The 18,253-nt window shown below is 46.7% G+C and overlaps 5 protein-coding genes across 9 annotated transcripts; 3 read left to right on the plus strand and 2 right to left on the minus strand.

Moving 5' to 3' along the window:
• Window positions 1-23: 23 nt before the first annotated feature.
• Window positions 24-3,727, minus strand: LOC117140884 (G-protein coupled receptor Mth). 4 transcript variants are annotated; one of them, XM_033304035.1, is made up of 9 exons: window positions 3,405-3,727; window positions 2,752-3,037; window positions 2,038-2,545; window positions 1,825-1,978; window positions 1,590-1,766; window positions 1,281-1,535; window positions 1,031-1,202; window positions 771-965; window positions 24-319 (listed from the first exon to the last, which is right to left on the minus strand). In XM_033304035.1, the coding sequence occupies exons 3-9, from the start codon at window positions 2,539-2,541 to the stop codon at window positions 211-213; spliced, it is 1,566 nt and encodes a 521-aa protein (XP_033159926.1). In that variant the 5' UTR covers window positions 2,542-2,545; window positions 2,752-3,037; window positions 3,405-3,727; the 3' UTR covers window positions 24-210. The 4 variants fall into 4 exon arrangements, with proteins under 4 accessions (XP_033159926.1, XP_033159925.1, XP_033159927.1 ...); XM_033304036.1 differs by lacking the exon at window positions 2,752-3,037 and adding an exon at window positions 619-703 and having other exon boundaries at window positions 227-319; window positions 3,405-3,651; XM_033304034.1 differs by lacking the exon at window positions 2,752-3,037.
• Window positions 3,728-4,156: 429 nt separating this feature from the next.
• On the plus strand, window positions 4,157-12,761 carry LOC117140882 (tyrosine-protein phosphatase 1). 2 transcript variants are annotated; one of them, XM_033304025.1, is made up of 10 exons: window positions 4,157-4,483; window positions 8,047-8,458; window positions 8,999-9,106; window positions 9,175-9,267; window positions 9,332-9,473; window positions 9,540-10,389; window positions 10,463-11,148; window positions 11,202-11,826; window positions 11,901-12,078; window positions 12,140-12,761. In XM_033304025.1, exons 2-10 carry the CDS (start codon window positions 8,306-8,308, stop codon window positions 12,227-12,229), a joined length of 2,925 nt encoding a protein of 974 aa, XP_033159916.1. In that variant the 5' UTR covers window positions 4,157-4,483; window positions 8,047-8,305; the 3' UTR covers window positions 12,230-12,761. The 2 variants fall into 2 exon arrangements, with proteins under 2 accessions (XP_033159916.1, XP_033159917.1); XM_033304026.1 differs by having other exon boundaries at window positions 4,157-4,361.
• Window positions 12,762-12,991: 230 nt separating this feature from the next.
• LOC117140122 (zinc finger protein 346) lies at window positions 12,992-14,264 on the plus strand. Its single transcript, XM_033302885.1, has 2 exons — window positions 12,992-13,046; window positions 13,109-14,264. Exon 2 carries the CDS (start codon window positions 13,147-13,149, stop codon window positions 14,185-14,187), a length of 1,041 nt encoding a protein of 346 aa, XP_033158776.1. The 5' UTR covers window positions 12,992-13,046; window positions 13,109-13,146; the 3' UTR covers window positions 14,188-14,264.
• LOC117140121 (cell division cycle 5-like protein) lies at window positions 14,169-17,981 on the minus strand. Its single transcript, XM_033302884.1, has 4 exons — window positions 17,831-17,981; window positions 17,496-17,761; window positions 15,992-17,436; window positions 14,169-15,932 (listed from the first exon to the last, which is right to left on the minus strand). The coding sequence occupies exons 1-4, from the start codon at window positions 17,873-17,875 to the stop codon at window positions 15,244-15,246; spliced, it is 2,445 nt and encodes an 814-aa protein (XP_033158775.1). The 5' UTR covers window positions 17,876-17,981; the 3' UTR covers window positions 14,169-15,243.
• On the plus strand, window positions 14,759-15,161 carry LOC117140123 (RING-box protein 1B). Its single transcript, XM_033302887.1, has one exon. The coding sequence runs from the start codon at window positions 14,779-14,781 to the stop codon at window positions 15,145-15,147; it is 369 nt and encodes a 122-aa protein (XP_033158778.1). The 5' UTR covers window positions 14,759-14,778; the 3' UTR covers window positions 15,148-15,161.
• Window positions 17,982-18,253: the final 272 nt, after the last annotated feature.

Here is an 18,253-nt window from a genome sequence, read left to right on the forward strand (position 1 = left end):
ACTTCGAGCAAAATGCTGTGGCGAAAAGCTGCGTACGTTTTTATTGAAAGCTTTAAAACGCCAGCGGATACTTCTACCACAAAAGAAAAGGAGATTAAGCTCTAGGGTCAGCCTTCAGCAAGAAATCCACCTCACAAACCGTTATTTATGGTATGAATATTTATAAGATTTTATATACATGCATATATGTATGATAACTTATTACAGCTTTTAAGCCAAAGTCGAGTTCCGTCCTTTATTTTTAGGAGTTGTTCCCACGGTAATACGACTCGCCATCGATCTGTTAGCAATGACACTCCTCGTGGATTTAGGATGGTTCCTGAGGAACAGACACGAATTAGAATTATAGGAAAACATAAGGACACAATAACAATGTAAAAGTGGAATAACATGTAAATAAAATTGTGGGGACAACAAACACCATTCTGATAGTAAGCGAGATTAAAAGGTGAACAAGCAAATCGCAGTGCAAGTGGCAGAACCGATCAGTTTGGCCAAGAAAACAGGTTTAACATACTAAATTAGTGCATTTGATCTTACATGCCAGATCAAGGGAGTTGTTAGTAGAACAAATAATTCCAACACCAAATGACCAAGAAATAGTTCTCTTCGGATTACCTATGATAGGACATTTCGATCAAACCTCGTGTTCTCGAGCGAAATCTCTTCCTCACTGTTGACCTCCTCACCCTCCCCTCTAATGCTGCTCAGGCAGAGATAATAAGTGGACCTGGTTAGACGAAATTCTTGCAGACCTGCATATTCCTTACCTCTCCTGCAAGAGTCTCAACGTGCTGCGCTTCAGAATGAACAGTATAAATATGATGATTCCTTGGGACCAATTTAAGTAGTCAGCCACCAGAAAGACGTTGGCCCAAGTTTGGTTGGATTGCGAAATGTAGGAGCCTATCTCCAAGCTCCAGGACAATCCCATAATGATGAAGAGCCGTAGGAAGAAGGTGTAACTTTAATGAAATCATAAAGAGACCGTTATTCGAGAGACTTTCTTCAAGGAAGTCGTTTAACTTGCGTCTGTTTGTCGGAGTTCAGCTTCTGCTTCCTCTCTTGCCTGTGAGCAAAGTCCTGGATGTCCTTCTTCACTCCTATTATACGCCTAGCCGTCAGGATGAACATGGTTATATTAAAAGCAATAAGAAAAACCATTGGACCGTAAAAGTAGAGCATGGCTGACCAGGCTTGAGCTATTGATGACAAGGGAGAAAGCATAATGGTGAACTATGTGCTCTCATACATATATATAGTTGGATGTCGGTACCCACTATATATCCAACAGTGTCCCTCCTCGCCCACACGAGGATTCCAATCCTGGTCTTCCACGACGTTATCGGCCAGAACGGTGATTCCGGTCAGGACCATCGACATGCCCCAAGCATAGGTATTGTAGGCCAGAAACCGATGCTCAGAAAAGAATCGATTCGCTTTGTGGGAGGAGCCTCTGAACGTGTTCCAAAGGTGCAGACTGATAACGGAAAGCCAAAGGAATGCGGCCATGACAAAGAAGTAACCCAGAACACCTAAGAAAGACGTTATTGAACACGTCCTTTACTGTAGCGTCGACATTATCTAACCTGCTGGTTTGCAAAAGCTTATGGATATCTGCCACAAATCGAACAATAGGAAAAGATATCCCATAAAGAGACACACCATGTAGCAGATGAAGCATTTTCCATGCAAGTTTTGTAGTTTCTTGACGAAGAGGTAAACGGCGATCGTTAGAACCATGCATATCAGCGAAGTGATCATCACTGTGGGGAGAAAGGTATAATCTTACGGCAAATCAGCTGATCGTGTGGTATAGCTTACCAACCGTCTGACCGGTAATTGATGGCACTATCAGGCAGTTGTGAGGTGCAATTCGAATAGACGTTGCATTACCATCTGCGAAGGTAAGATGCTGAAGGCAGTATTCCCTCTTGCTAAGGGTGACACGGTCAAAGTGGCGAAAGAAAGTTCCGTTCTAGAATTAGAAAATACCGAGTAAACCAAATATTCCTTGAACATATTAGGCAAATGAACCTCGAACAACGTGTATCGATCCTGCTCTTCTCGGTTGTCCAGGTAGAACATTCCGTCGCACGGCATCGGTAGATCCCACTGGACGATTAGTTCGTTTTTAAAGTGTTTGCGGGACACCGACCCGTCGACAAGAGTCACGTTAAGGAAAGGATCGAGTTCAGTAAGCTCCTCCTCGGACATGTTGTCGTTGCATACACCATTATCCATAATGTGGTCGTGGGGGCAGCAAAATCTGACACAGGGCTTCAGCTTGCACACACATCCTCTTATGTGACTGGCCACCTTCTGCTTCGAGTCGTCCGGTAGAATCCTGAAGTCATATTCTCCCGTCAAAATGGCCGGAACGAGCAACCCCTCAAATAAGTACGATCCATTCTGTAGCTTTTGAGCTGCCGAAATATCGACAGTGTCGAAATAATCGCATTCGGGAATGTCTGCATATGATTTTTGAATAACCAGCACAAGTATGACAGTTGATATCCGAAGAACGAAAAGAGTTTTCATTTATCTGTAAAGGACACAAGAAAGGACGCCTTTGCCAAGATGTTGTTGCCATAGTTGGAATTGGAAATAGCAAATCCAATGATAAGAACTTAAATGGTATGGTGATATTGTACAAATGAGAAATGAGAAGGAAGTTGTAATTGACAAAACGAAGACAGTCCACATATTTTTTCCCGTTTGTCATGCTGAATGAGGTTGATTTGTACATACATTTTGTTGTATAGGCCGAACAGTTGTTCTGGTTGGTTTTTGAATTTGGAGGCTTTTCTCTAGCAATAAGGCACTTGTATTTAGCTATGGAAGGCATTTTCATTCCAAATTCATTGTTAGCTACGGCTGCATTCTGTGGTAATTCGATTTTCATTCGGTTCATCTTCAACTGCCTTATGATCCTATCTACAAAAGTGGAGGTGTGGATATGGTGACGGGGTGGCCTCACATTTGATCACAACCCACTTAAAACTTGGTTCCTCCAATGCCTTGGGCTTCCAAGTAGCTAAGCCATCAAAAGTCAGTTGCAAAGCAAAGCATTAGCCAAGAAATGTTAAAATAATAGTAAATAAAGTTTGATTAATTTTTAAGATGTGCCAATTATTTTGTTCGGGAAACCGAAAGTTATTTTTTGTTTATTTTTTTCCAAAACTAATGGTATGATATTCTTGCACATATATACAGAAAATATGCTTTATTTAAAGATCGATATATTTTGGGTGGTTAAAGTCTTCGCATGACTTCCTCTGACAATAATTAAATTCGTCGCTGCTTATATGTATGTGTAAATGCACACATGACACACCCTGGTCCTCGTTCTTTATTTTATTTACTTCCACAACAGGGAAGTCTCATTGTAAAAAAATATTTACGCTTTTTTCTTCTCGATCGGTGTATCACGGCTATTTTCAAATTGAGAGTTTGGCTTCGGTTGACAATCGATCATTTAAGTTTTATATTGTTCTGCCCAACTTTTTCGGATACGTATATGCACAGATGTGTGTGTCAACTGAACTGAATTATAATGAACGCCTACTCTCTCACGCAAGCGATCTCTCTCCTAAGACATGAATGCGAGGAAAAAGCGATATGAATGTTGTTGTTGCGCAGGGCAAGCCGCGGCCGGCGGTCTGCCGGCACGATCAGTGTCGTTTGTACAGAGTTATTTTTCGCAACTTAGTTTCTGGACTGCGAATATTTTTATTTATTGAAAATATGGATGGGTATGTGGATTGATGTATTTTCATTTTTTATGATCTTTCAATGATATAATGATATAACTCAATTTTATTTATATTCTGTTTGACATCGGCTTAATCAGTGACGTTTGAATCGATATATTGAACATGCACTTGCACTGACGATAGTCAGTTTTGATGTCCTGTTTCCACGGAGCACATTTCAGTTTTAAGGCTAAAGCGACCGCTTTAACTCCATAAAAAGTTTTATGATCAGCTGATAAGTGCTGTTTTGTATATGGAATAATAAAAATCGTAAAAAATTCAACTTCTTATACCCAATATCGTAACCTTATCGTAAACTGTTACCTCGATTGCGCTTATCAATTACAACTACAGAATATATCGATACTATCGTGCGATATCAATATCGATACTAGCATCCATCACTAGCCAGTCCATTTTTTCATTGTGTCGGTTCAGTTTATTTCGGTTTGTTTTTCGTTTCTTCCGTTTCCGTGAAAACCCCAGTTAATGGACAAAGGACATTAAGCCACGTTCGCGCATCTGTAATGATTGTTAACCGGCCTTCGTGAATTTTTTTCTACTTTCGTTGTCCTTTCTTTAAAGCGGCAGCCTGAGTGCGAATGTGTGAGTGTCGGTGGCTGTGCAGTGTGTGCTCTCTTTCCGAATGCGTTAGAAACATATTCCGCGTTTGTTCAATTCAAAATCTAGTTGGTGCAAGTATAGTACAGCAGCCCGAAAAGAGAGAGGTAAGAAGAGCCCGCCTCTCTGCCCTTCCCTTTGTGTTGCATCTTCTTTCGCTGCAGTGTTTGTAATTATTATTGTTATTCTTCCTCTTGCTCCCTGCCTCTTCCGGAGTTCCACGCAGGCGGGCAAGGGAGAGAAAAATAGTTAGAGAGAACCATCCATACACGCAAACAAATCTCGAAAGCCGCACGGATGTAGTGCAACGAGGGAAGTGGCAATAGCGTTGATAAGGGGGAATGAAGGGGAAATAAAGATAGCCAAGATGCACTGCAATTAATCGTTGATTATTTGTTTACAAAATCGTCAATTAACCGTAGATACCAATACTCCGTTTTCTCCGTCGACATACAGAACAACAAATACAATTGACCCAATCACAGGAGTGTTAAACGAATGGACGGAAAAATAAGCACAAATCAGCTGCAATTCTACACTGTAAGAAACCATGACCAATAATAAATGGGTAATTGACCATTTGCCCCAGTTCTTGGTTATGTTAAGTTTACAAAACTGATCATAGTCATTGCTTAACAATAATGCAAGATACTTCCCAGTTTTCTGTCTGTGCTTCTGGGTGTGTATGAGTGTCGCCCGGGTCTTTATCCGGGGACTGTGATGCATGTGGAATATGAACACGAAAATAGCATATTCAGTATGTTGAGCGTTGAACAAACAGTTGTGGGGTGCGCTCCCCCTCCCGCTCCTGCACGCCAAAAGCAATAAAAATTAAAAAGCAAACAACGATAAGCGGTCTCAACCCCGCTTCGGAAGAAGGCCCCATCCCTTCCTGGGGTCGCCACCCCTTCCACGGCAAACACATGGCAACCCTGAGGCATAACGGGCATAAGGTAAGCCCAGCAAATGCATTCGCCAGACGATAATTAATGCCAGGCCAGCGTAATTGATGCGTCGGTGGCACGAGAGAAAATCAATCGGGGAGCTTAACCTGTTTTTCCACAGGCCTCCGTGTTCCATGTTCCCGGAGGGTGGACCGCAACTCCTCGAAACCGGGGAAATCTATTCAGACCAAGCTTTTGCTTTCGGTTCCGCCAAATTCTATTTTTATTATTAAAGGTTCTTATAATATTCGTACAACATAAATCTAGGATACTCTTGGAACATTAGCATTTGACTTTGATTTGGGTTGCCAGGCGTCAAGACCAGCTCGTCCCAAAGCAAATCAGCTCGAAAGACGCGTGTAATTGATGTGAGTGACATCGCTCCTTAGAACCCCTTGAAAAGTTTAGCTGAACACACGCTTTGTTTGGCCTAGGCTTTGTTGCTTTTCTTGTGGCTGGCGTTTCTCAAATTTCACTTCCTTGGAAGTACCACATCTGCGGTTTCAATTACCTCATATGGTTCCATTGTCTCTGGAATGATTTCGTAGGTTGTGACACGCCGAGAGATGAGCACTCAGCAATCCCCAGACGAGATCACAAGTACTCTTAGAGAGGTGCAGGTCCAGGGGGAGGTGCCCTAGGAAAGTGCTTCGCCAGCAGCTCAGCTTGGTTAAGAGAGAGCCGCAGAAAGCAATGCGAGCTGAGGCTGCTCCCATACCGTTATTCGGTCAGCGGGATGGAGAAACAATGCCGGGTAAACAAATAAACATGTGTCCCGATGATAATTTCGCACAGAAGTCGGTCAACGAACCGAAAAGCGAGAAGCAGCGGTCCAACAATGGACATCCCAGTGGGCCACCACATAGGCGTTGTCCATTTTTTTATTTTGATTTCGATTTCATAATGAAAAGTCAAAGCGGCTGGCTGGCTGGCTGGCCATCGACAACCTGCCCTAAATGGGCACCGATCTTAACTGGCTTCCGGGGAAATATGGCGCGCAGCGTGGGGCACTGTCCACCGGGTCCCGCTTCCCTTTTCATTCATCTAGTATCGGGTCTAGTAACCGGGCCTCGTGGGCGTCAGAGAATGACGCAAACCATCCAATTGTTTGTTTTTAATAATATTCCTATTTTCGAGTGCTGTTCTCTTTCGCCAACCTGTTGATAACCCAGGCAAGCACAGTGGTCCACAGCTAATTGCAACTCAAAGAAATGAGTTTCCATAATCTAGAATTATGATATAAACTCAAGACTATTGGTTCTTTTAAGGAAGAGCTCGGTATTTGAATTATTATTTGAATATTTGTACATACATATTTGTAGATTAACCTTGTATGTTGTTCCTTACACTTGTAGTCGTAATCGTGCTGTTGATTTTCACCTGCTGATAATGAAACGAGACCAGTGGTCGCAGATAAGCACTAAGTCTGTTTCAATTTTGTTGATCGCAATACATACTCTTCATTTATAGCCGATTAGTGTTTGTAAAATACATTTATGCCTGTCATTCTACCATTCTGATATTCTAGTTAAGTGCTCGATCTGGCACTAGTTGTGCTTCCTGATCCGCCAGATTTGCCCGTCTTCCTCTCTCGCCTGTCAAATTACACAAATATCTTTTCGATAGCGAGGTATTTTTACTTACAAATGCGCTCTCTGCCTGTCATGTGGGTTTTCATAGAGGCAATTCAGGAAAGTAACCTATGCCTCACTTTTTAGCGATAAAACGATGTCTGTGTAAAAGCAGTCACTGCCTCAAGAAAATTCGCTAGTTAGACCCCGATCGATAATTACTAGCAACTACATGGTAACCATAAGAAAAAGCTCAGTATCTTAATTCTTGGCCCTTTTCAATTCGCGCCATGTCCGCCTTGCGCAGTTCAACAAAAACGGGTTTAACCCAGTTTTGTAGAACAGTCGACGTCTGCGTAAAATAAGGTTGAAAGGTAAAATAGGTGGATAGTGCTTACAATTATATACACATAGATACTTGGGTTTGTGTATATTAGTGAAGAGCATTTAAGCCAATTACACGGCACATCAATCATTAGCAGACGATTTGAGGCTTGGGGCAAATACACTGAGACAATTGCGACGAGTTTTGAGCTGCTCCTTTATTAATATTATTATTTAACTTCAGTTAATAAATAAACAGGCATTATAAATAAAAATGTCTAAATGTTTATGCTACTTTTTTTTACGAATTCTGATGGGATGATTCTTAGAATCACTTTTAATAAAGATTCCTATGACTCAAAAATGTTTTCCTGAGTATACGAATAGAAAACGAGCTTGTATTAGTACTGTCCCCTATATAATGGCAGACTTTACCTTATCTTCAAGTTTGACAATGGTTATTCTGGGCTGTCTGCGGCCCACGAGTAAGAAAAAGCTACGCGGTGCAGTGAGAGAGGCAAAGAAAGGCCACAAAGACAAATTATTAGTCACCGAGCACTTGGCGACTTTCGTCTGCGTCGATTGCTTGTCTGGGCAGAGCAACTACGTGGAAGTATGCACCATCCAATCCCGCGGGGGATATAGAAATGAGAGGCATTAAAAGCGAAGCCCTCTATTGTTAGGTAGTGTGTTGTGTGTTGACCATAAAATAACAACTAAGAAAATAAACAACTGCAGCGGAAGAGGAGGCGTGAGCGCTTTTCATTGCTTTCAACAAGCCGTAAGTTGGTACTCATATGGGCCCCGTTCTCAACCACTCTTGTTTTTCAGTCAATCAGATATCCATCCACATGTAAAGGAGCCGAGGGAGGCAGCCAAGTTAACTGGAAACAAAACATTCAGCAAGCATACTAAGCTAAGAAATATAAACACTCTTGCCAATTTATCGAATAAACAAAAAGCCGAGCCAGGAGAGGCAGTCCGAACAAACAGGGAGCTCCTTCTCCGCCATCTGCGCCCTCCAACGTGATACACGAAGTTTTGTACCGCTTGAACCCGACCCGAATCATGGAGTTCATGGAACTCGGTCATGTTTGAGCGCTTCCGACTGAACAACCTGACTAGAACCTTTCGCCTGCGAGGAGGCGGCCCAGAACTGGCGCGCGACAAGAAGACCCCGCAACGGCAGCAATGCGTCACCGTCCTGTTCCTAGATGACATCACGCACACCTTTCGGATCGAGGTAACACCCACCCCTTAAGATTTAGCATGCATACAGCCCCTAAGCCGTATATTCTGGATTAGACAGGGGTCCGTTTTAAAGTTCCACTTGCACAACTTGGTTTACACCTATGTATATATCCGTGATTCCGCGCATAATTATGCGGTATGCGAATCGTAGTCAAAACAAAGAAAGTTTCGCGGTATTCATAATCATCACTATTCATTTATTCAATTTTATCTGTTCACTTTTGGCTGCTGTGCACTCAGAGCTCACTTTCTTCTCGACTAGCATCTCCAGACACGCACTTGTCCGCATTGTTTTCCAATCTCCAGTCGAGGTTTCACTTTTTTTCACCTCAATGATCGAGTAGTGTGTGTGGTTGCCGCAGATTAAGATTATAGTAGCCTACCAAATTGCATCCAAATGGATGTCGATTAATTACTGTAGTTGCTATGAAGGCAATGCGAAAAAGAAGTAAATGGAATTTAAGTTAATAATCTTAACTAGTTGCTTTCGTATTAAGAAATTGTTATAAATATGCATTTGTACACCTTTTAGAAACGTGCGAAAGGCTCTGAACTCCTGGATCAGGTCTTTCAATATCTCGAGTTATCCGAAAGGGACTACTTTGGTCTACTATTTCCACAGAAGCCGGGTGACGTCGTGGTAAGTTATGAAGTTTTCCATTGCTCTAAAAAACATTTATAATTACTTGACACGCTTTTTCTTCTCAGAGATGGGTTGATGCTCAGAAGCAGTTTAAGAAGCAATGCAGCAGCGTTTCCCTCGACAACGATGCCGTACCATTATTAGAGTTTAGGGTTAAGGTATTAGAACAGCGCTTTCCATTTCCTCCTGAAAAAAACCTTAAGATTTCTTTTTTTTTTTTAGTTTTTTGTAAGCGACCCCAGCCGACTGCAGGAAGAGTTCACACGCTACCAGTTCTATCTGCAGATCAAGCGCCACATTCTACTGGGCAAGCTGCCCTGCTCCAGCAACACCCAGTGCCTGCTTGCCAGCTACACTGTGCAATGTAATTTAAAGACCTTCAATAGCTTTACCTAATGAGACAGCACCAAACCATCCATTTATTTTACAGCCGAGTTGGGAGACTTTAACGCGTCAGAACACCAGCCGGGCTATCTGAGCGGGATGCAGCTGCTCTGCGACCAGACAACGGAGGCGGAGCGGAAGGTTGGAGAACTGCACAAGTTGCACCGTGGGCAGCTGCCGGCGGACGCGGAGTACAACTACCTAGAGCACGCTAAGCGATTGGAGCTATACGGGATTGACCTGCACAGGGCCACCGACTCCAACGGCAAGGAGCTGCAGCTGGGCGTATCGGCCGTCGGACTGCTCGTCTTCCAGCATTCGTTGCGCGTGAACACCTTCTCGTGGAGCAAGATGGTCAAGGTGTCGTTCAAGCGTAAGGACTTCTTCATCCAGTTGCGCCGCGAGCCCAGCGAGAACTACGATACTTTGCTGGGCTTTGGGATGAGCAGCCACAAGCACGCCAAGGCGCTGTGGAAGTCCTGCGTGGAGCACCACAGCTTCTTCCGCCTAAAGCGACCACACCGCCTCTCGCGCTTCCTCAACATCAGTTTGGGTAGCAAGTTTTACTACTCTGGACGCACAGAGCTACAGGCGGTGCAGGAGTCCAAACAGCGTGGTCGCATTCACAAGGTTTTTGTGCGCTCGCCGAGCAAGCGGCTTCTGGGAGCGGCCGGAGGTGTGGGAACGTCAGGCTCCTCGGGCGGTACGCCTATGCAGCAGCACAGCGGCTCCGAGAGCGCCAACTCCCACAACAACGGAAAGCCAGCCGGTGCAGGAACCATACTGACCATTACAAAGACAAGCCGTCCGCACGATAACAAGGTCACCTCCAAGGAGGCCGATTCCATGCCGCGCAAGGCGTGGGAGCAGCAGAGCGACGAGTATGACATTCAGCTGTAAGTAGGAAATAAATTTGAAAACTGTTCCATGAGTTAAGGTTATATACGCTACTTGTTTTTTGATTGACAGCGACGTCGGGTTTATAGAACAGTGCACCCGACGCTTCGAGTCTGCATCCCCGTCGCCCATGCCGCCCGCCTACAGCTCCGGCCAACACAGTCCACTTCTATTGCCAACAACCATAGCGGACGCCGTGGGTCATCAGCAGCCTGAAAGCGGCAGCGACCTCATCACCATTCGTTTGCAGGCCGACGAGCAGGGACGCTATGGTTTCAACGTGAAGGGTGGAGTGGATTTGAGCCTGCCCGTTCAGGTGTCAAAAGTGGTACCCCATACGCCCGCCGATCGTTGCACTCCGCGCGTCTGCGAGGGCGACGAGGTACTCATGATTAATGGCCGGGATGTGCACGGCCTGCGTCACGAGCAGGTAGTGGCCATGATTCGTGATTGCCGTCATCAAGCCAGCGGCGAATTGCTACTGACGGTGCGGCCCCAGCGGTCGGCCCCTCTGCTCCTTGAGGAGGAGCCGTTGTACCAGTACGTCCCGGAGAGCGATGAGATCGGATCACACTCTAATCTGCTCGATGGGGATGCTTTGTTTACCCAGAGCCTGCTGCTGCTCAGCGATGGCTTGGCCTCGGGCGCCCTGTTGGCGCAGTACGAGCTCATGTACAGGAAGAACCCGGATCTGGCCATCACTGAGGCTCGGAAGCCGGCGAACGCGCCCAAGAACCGATACCGAGACATATCGCCATGTAGGTTAAAGGTCACTAAATTGAGGCATTTTAACATGGAAACCCTATTTCAGATGACTGCACTCGGGTATCTCTGGTCAACTCGCTCACAGGCGACTACATCAACGCCAACTACGTAAACATGGAGATTCCCGGAGGAGCGGTAAACCGATATATTGCCACCCAGGGACCTCTGGCCAGCACCACGACGGACTTTTGGCGCATGGTACAGCAAGAGAGCAGTCATCTCCTGGTGATGCTAACGACCGTAATGGAGTCGGGTCGCCAGAAATGCCATCAGTATTGGCCGGTGACTGGTGAGGAGCTTCAGCTGGCGGAGGGATTCTCGGTGCGATGCCTCAGCGAGAAACCGGACGAGACGGGTAGCTTCGTCTTCCGCGAGTTTGTTCTGAAGGACAAGCACGAGCAGCGACACATCCACCACATGCAGTACTTGGCCTGGCCAGATCACTGTGTGCCCTCCGATCCTAACCTTTTCCTAGAGTTTACGGAGCGGGTGCGCGCCGCTCGAAACCGCACGCTCCTTCAGGAGATCGAGGAGAGTCTGAAGCAGGTGCGCCTGATGGATGCCGATGCGGATGCCGACGAGAACGGTGGACTGATGCGCGAGCGCAAGTGCGCGGCCAGCAACGGAGCCACTCCGGAGGACGAGACGCCGGTCTCGACAAGCGTGCATCAGTGAGTACCAGGGCTATGAATTGGAATGGGTGATGGATATCATCAACCGAATGTTTCATCTTATTAATCTTCAGGTGCATCAGTGCAGCCAATCCACCTGTGATTGTCCACTGCTCGGCGGGAATAGGACGTACTGGAGTGCTCATACTGATGGACACTGCGTTGGCATTGATGGAGGCCCGAGAGCCAGTGTATCCGTTGGACATTGTGCGCACCATGCGCGATCAGCGTGCCTGCATGGTGCAGAATGTGGTGAGTACTGCTGGATAGGATTTACTTGTGGGTTTCCTATAATCGTGATCTAAAATTCCAGAGCCAGTACCGCTTCGTGTGCGAGTGCATCTGCGCCGCCTACATGAAGATCTCACGCAGCAGTGCGGCCATTAACGACGACGAGGATTAGCGGCAGGACCATCCAGCTACGCAATCTACAATCTTCCGCTAACACGCCCCAAGTTTTTCTTATTCTATACGAAGCTTCGTCTAAATCTATTTAATTTTTAGGTCCCGTAGACATATGTTTAAAACTGATTGTATATCATTACTCTTACAAATCCGTATATTGCATTATAAACTCCGTTCAGAAGGTATCCCCAAATACACACTTACTTATACATTATCTCTCCATCAGTTGCCGAAAGTGCTGCAAGGAACGATTCTAAATTTACAAAGCCACCACGGAATGGTTAACGAAGTGAACCAACTACCTAATCGAAGTATACAAAGCGAAGCAAATGGCAATTTATTTACACCCATCCAACGCTACGCGCCACCCACAATTGGCGGTCGAGAACAATACGCAAATAGCAACCGAGAACGCGAACCTTATACACTGATAGACATGAGAAGATAAAACTGTTAGTATTTTAGCACCAAATCAATTCATAAATGTATTTATGCTGAACAAAAACCCAATAAAATGTGTAATTAAAAAACGTTTTTTTTGTTTCTTCAGTGGGGAGCCTTGTGTGTTGATATTTATTCATGTACGTTTTTTCGTACATTTTTCAAAATATCCGCCGAGGTCGGCGCCAACAAATTGGCTTTGCCTAGAGATGAAATATTTAAAAACTATAAAATATCGTTAGATGTTTCCTTGCATGAAAATGTATTAACTTTTGGAAAATAAGTAGGCTTGATTGTTTATTGAGTTACTAGTATTAGACGACTTTTTAAGTAGCATAAGAAATATTGTTGGGCGAATATCAGAAGAACGTAGCGTAAGTTATTTGAAGGTTGGGAGTGTTTGACGTATGCGTCTGATCCCTTGGTCCATCTTTAGCTTTGCATTGGCTTATAGATTTTAGTGATGATATAGAGATGAGCTCCACCGGGTCCCTTACAGGCTTCCACATTCCTCACCTTGCAACGGGAGAGACCCCCAGAATTCGTGTGGATAGAGCCTGTATCGAATCTCATCCAGCCGCAGAAATTTCGACCAGTAACAGTCTGGTGGCACCTGGTGAGCGGACGGACAAGAAAAATAATGGGTCCATCAGGACCCACATAAAACGGAAGGCTAAGTGCATGAAGAAGGACTCGTTGGAGGCTGACGGCGAATTGGTCTTGTTTCCCGGACGCGACGAGAGCTATCCGGAGGAGTTGAACAGGCTTATTGGACCACTGAACTGTCAGCTGTGTAAGGTGCAGATGACCTCGAGAAAGTGCGCCCGGGATCACTACGAATCGAAGGCCCACGACCGACACATCAGCGCCTGGCTGGTCAAGAACTACACGGAGGTGGGTCTGAAGGCACCTCCAGTGAAGCGGCTGGCCAAGCAAGGACCAACCGGCCCAAATGCCTTTCACTGCGACCTGTGCGACCTGGACCTCACCTCCTCGATGCACGCCCGCCAGCACTTCTTGGGTCGAAAGCACATGCGTGTGGAGCAGGGCACCGCGAAGCCCTCCGGAGCCAGGAACTGCGATACGTCGGATGGTCGTCACGGCATAGGAAGTCTGTTCCCCAAGACGGAGGGCTTAACCAAAGATTCCCCTACGGACGTATTACTATCAGAGAACAGCGTGATCAAGCGCACCTGCAACCTGTGCAAAATAATGGTCACCTCTGCTGCACAAATGCAGGCCCACTTGGCTGGAGCCAGGCACCAAAAGAACTTTAGGACCTCTGGGCAGGATCAGGATCAGTCGGAAGATGTTCGTCTTCCGGAGGCGCCTACCTCTGAAACGAAGAAATTGGATGCCGCGGAACTGGCCTTGTATCGCACTCCAATGGGTCAGTACTACTGCCAGACCTGCGACATGATGATGAACCATGAGACCATCTTGCAACAGCACTTTATTGGCAAGAAGCACTTGAAAAGGGTTAAAAATCTTTCCCAAACTGAGAAGACCGTGTAAAGAATTTATTTGATATTCGCTAAGCCTAAGCCACGAGTTCCCGTTAGTAGTGCCGTTGATTTACCAGCTTGAAGCTAGTATCTTCCTAATAATAATAAAAATAATAATAATATTGACATTCGAGTGTGGGAAACAGCTATATTGTTTAAGAAAGGCATTCTAAAATAAACTTTTTTATACCCATTACTCATAGAGGGGTATATTAAACTCGTTAAAAGGAATACAAATTTCTATCGATATGCCAAGAGAATTTTGAAATTTCTCTATCGAACTTCCACTATCTGACTTACTGGTATCCGATTCTGATATTCTTGTTTAAAAAAATTGTCTAAATTTTGGGATTAAAAAGTGGTTTACCGATGATAAGCTTTCATGAGCCCCACTTAATATGATCACAAGGTTTTATTTTTTTTATGAACATTCTCTGCATTTATTTTTAAAATTATTCGCCGTTGTGATTTCGTAGATAAATCGGTTTTGGTTTTATAACTGTCAAGCCAGAGACATATTGAGTTCTAAATAGTTCAAATCAAATTCGAATACGAGTCGACAATTATTTAGAAAAAGAAAAAAATTTCGTAATTTCACACCATGGCCGAGGAGATGGAGGTTGAGGAGACGGAGGACTTCCACGACATGGACTTCAATGACGAAGAGCCATCCTGTAGTGGAGGAGCTGGCCAAGCCAGGACGGAGCGCTTTGTGGTGAAGAAGTGGGTTGCGCACGCCATGTGGGGATGGGACGTAGCAGTGGACAACTGTGCCATCTGCCGTAACCACATCATGAACCTGTGCATCGAGTGCCAGGCGGACCCGAATGCAAACCAAGACGAGTGCACTGTGGCTTGGGGCGAGTGCAACCACGCTTTCCATTACCACTGCATCGCGCGCTGGTTGAAAACGCGCCTGGTCTGTCCGCTGGACAACAAGGAGTGGGTCTACCAGAAGTACGGCCGCTAGCGAGGACTATGGATCGGGCAGGATATGGTGATAACTGTTTGCTGGCATGTAATTATTGTAATTAAATTAGAGCGGACTTAGGTTCCAAAAGAAGGTTTACGCTTCCTGGTCGGGCAGGAGTTGCTGGGCCGTGGGCCTAACGCCAGTTATATGTTCGATTTGTGAGTAAAGCGAATCGCGCTCCTCTACTAAGCTAGCGTACTTTTGTTGCAGCTCCTTCTCGCGGTCCATCTGGCGACGCACGTCCTCTTGCAGCGATTCCAGGCGCCGCGGCACAGCGATGGCCTCCTGTTCGCCCAAAAAGCGGAATGTCGAGAGTGAGACAGAGTTCTGCTCAATCTGGCCGTACGTGTCCTGAAGCTGCTTAATCAGCACCTGGGCACGCGCCTGGTAGCCGCCGGTGAGAATCTTCAACTTTTTCTCGATCTTGCCGCAGCGCTTGGCTTCCTTGGCCATGTGGCGGCGATTTGTCTCCAGCCGTTTCTCGGCAGACTCTAATCGATCCTTCTTGCTGGCCAGATTGGCGCGTGTGTAGCGATGTTGGGAGGGTAGGTAAAGTACCTGGCCGAGGCACTCCTGCCACACCTGGGCATAAACGTCTAGGGGCAGTTCGCCATGCGCCATGCGCTCCTTCACCACTTCCATTTCCTCGGTGAGCATTTGCTTGGCCTTCGCCAACTCTTGCTGCGAGATGTCCTCGTAGGGATTGGCCTTAAAGTAGCTTTGTAGCTGTTCCAACTTGTGCTGCGACTGACCGGGCACGGGATCCTTGACCGAGTCGTACACTGCGTAGAAAAAGGACGTTAGTTACTTGGGTTAAAATGGAAACGTTGGGTTTACTCACGCTGCATGGTGATCATTTCGTGTTTAATCAGTTCTTCGGCCTGCTGCTGTTCCGTAAGATTCTGTTTCTCGGACTGCGGTCGCAGAATCTTGGTGTTCACTTCAGTGGGTCGCGGAAGACTACGCTGGATAACCTGGGAGCGCTTCTCTAGCTCCCGCTTTCGGCGCGCCTCTTGTTCCGCCAATAACCTGGCGTCGACATCCGCCTGATCCTCGACGGCGGGTTCTGAGCTGGTCTCGATGCGCTCGCTTTCCTCCTGCTCGGGCACCACGATCTCGTAGTCATTCCGTGGAGCGGGCAGCGTGGAGAGTCCGTCACGCAGTGTAGACTTTAGTTGCTTTTGGTAGTTTTTGTAATGTGCTGGGGTCTCGGTGACGCCCATACTCTCCTCGGGATTGATGCTTAGCTTGTCCCTCACGTAGGCAGGTGTGTTGACGGCACCCGTAGCCCCTCCTGACCCCTTTACGGGAACTAGGGCACCGGAGGAGGGCGTTTGGAATCCGCCGGGAGTGGCTGCTCCGCCCTCGCGTTGGGTTCTAAACGGCGTGGCAATCACTGTGTTAGGCGTGGCGATGGAGGCCGCCTTGGGCAGCACGCCGGAGAAGTCTGACTCGTGCAGTGGTGTATTCAGGCCGCCTTTGAGTGGCGTCTCTGTGTGGGTGAGGGCCATCATGTTCTGCGCCTCCTGCATGATGCGATCGGTGTACGGAGCCGGAGTACGTGGAGTGGCTGCAACCTGGGGTGTAATGGAGTAGTCGGCTAGCAAAGCATCCGTCGTCTCTATGCCGCTCTCACCGGCAATTTCCTTTGCCATCTCACTGGCGCGTCCCAGCTTGACTACCTGCTGTAGTTCCATGTCGGAAATCTGCGGCGTAGGCAGGACTAGTTTGGAGCGCTTTCGCTCGGGCTCCATGTTTTGCAGCATTGCGGTGGGCACTTCATTCTCCTTGCGCTGCTTCAGCTTCTGCTTGTCCCGCTTGCGTTCGCGTTCCTCCTTCTCTGAGCGGAGTTCTCCATCTAGGTCCTGCTGCCGCATCTTGTTGAAGTCGGGTTCAATTTTCTGCAAGTGCTCCTCGGAAGTGTCGTAGAATCCGTGGGCAGGACGCTTTTCGAAAGGAATCTCGGCGTTGTAGTCTATTCCCTTGATCCGCTTGCGATTTCCGCTGCCAATGCCGGCGGCACGAAGCTCGCGCCGCTTTTGGAGAGTGGCCAGGCGGCGGGCTTCCTCCAGTTGCTTTTCGCGAGCCTTGCGCTTGGCTTTCTTGCCCTGCGTGTTGGCCAAGCGGGCGCGTGCCTCGGAAAGCATTTCCAGCTCGTCCTCGTCCATGTCCTTGGGATCGGGTCGCGCCGGTTTGGTCTCTGGATTGGGGTCAATCTCTCCGGGCTTTAACTTGCGAGGATCGTCCATCGTGTCCTCGCCATCCTCTTTGCGTTGGGCTTGGTCTCTGTGCGGCAGGAAAGGGATCAGAAATTTTCTACTTGGTATTTAATCCGTTGAACTCACAGCAAGTACTCATAGCGCTCCAGGCACTGGGCTGCCGTCCGCCCGATGATCGGGGCTATGGTGCGCCACTGCGTCGGCATCAGCTTGGCCAAGTGGAGCAGTTTCTCGTCCTCCTCACGGGACCACTCGGTCTTCTTGATGCTGGGATCCAGCCACTCGTACCACCTGGCCTTGCACTGCTTAGCGGACTTCCTGTGCAGGAGGGAGGCAATACGACTCCACTGGTTCTTGCCATATTTCATAACCGCAGCTTTTAGGATTTCATCCTGAAAAAATTAAATAGGTAGCCCATGTAAGCCATGTGTGATTAACCCATAAACTATTGGTATAATTACCTCCGTGTTGCGCCACACGCCGCCCTTGATCATTATTCGCGGCATTCTGGGACCTTATGTTGCTTTCTGCCGTATATAATGGATTTTCACAATTTTCACTCGAGTCCACGAAACTCCGCTCTTTTTTTTGCAGTAGCCGCTAGCGATGGTTAGTCCTCGATAACATCGATATCCCCAGCACGTTTTGGTATATTTATAGAAACTCTAGTAAAACTATTCTAGCTTAGTTAATAAAATTGCCCTATTTTGTATTTTGTCTTCGTAGAGCGTTTGCTTTAACTTCGGTTTTAATATTAGCAACTTAATTTATTGTATTTAATAAAGGCCTATTACACACGACAAAACATAATGATACAGTGTGACCGAATATTGTTGTGCAAACAGTGCTGCCACACTGTGTACAGCAACAGCTGTTCGCTATCA

The sequence above is a fragment of the Drosophila mauritiana genome, chromosome 3L, assembly GCF_004382145.1.
Source record: "Drosophila mauritiana strain mau12 chromosome 3L, ASM438214v1, whole genome shotgun sequence".
Taxonomy (NCBI): Eukaryota; Metazoa; Arthropoda; class Insecta; order Diptera; family Drosophilidae; genus Drosophila; species Drosophila mauritiana.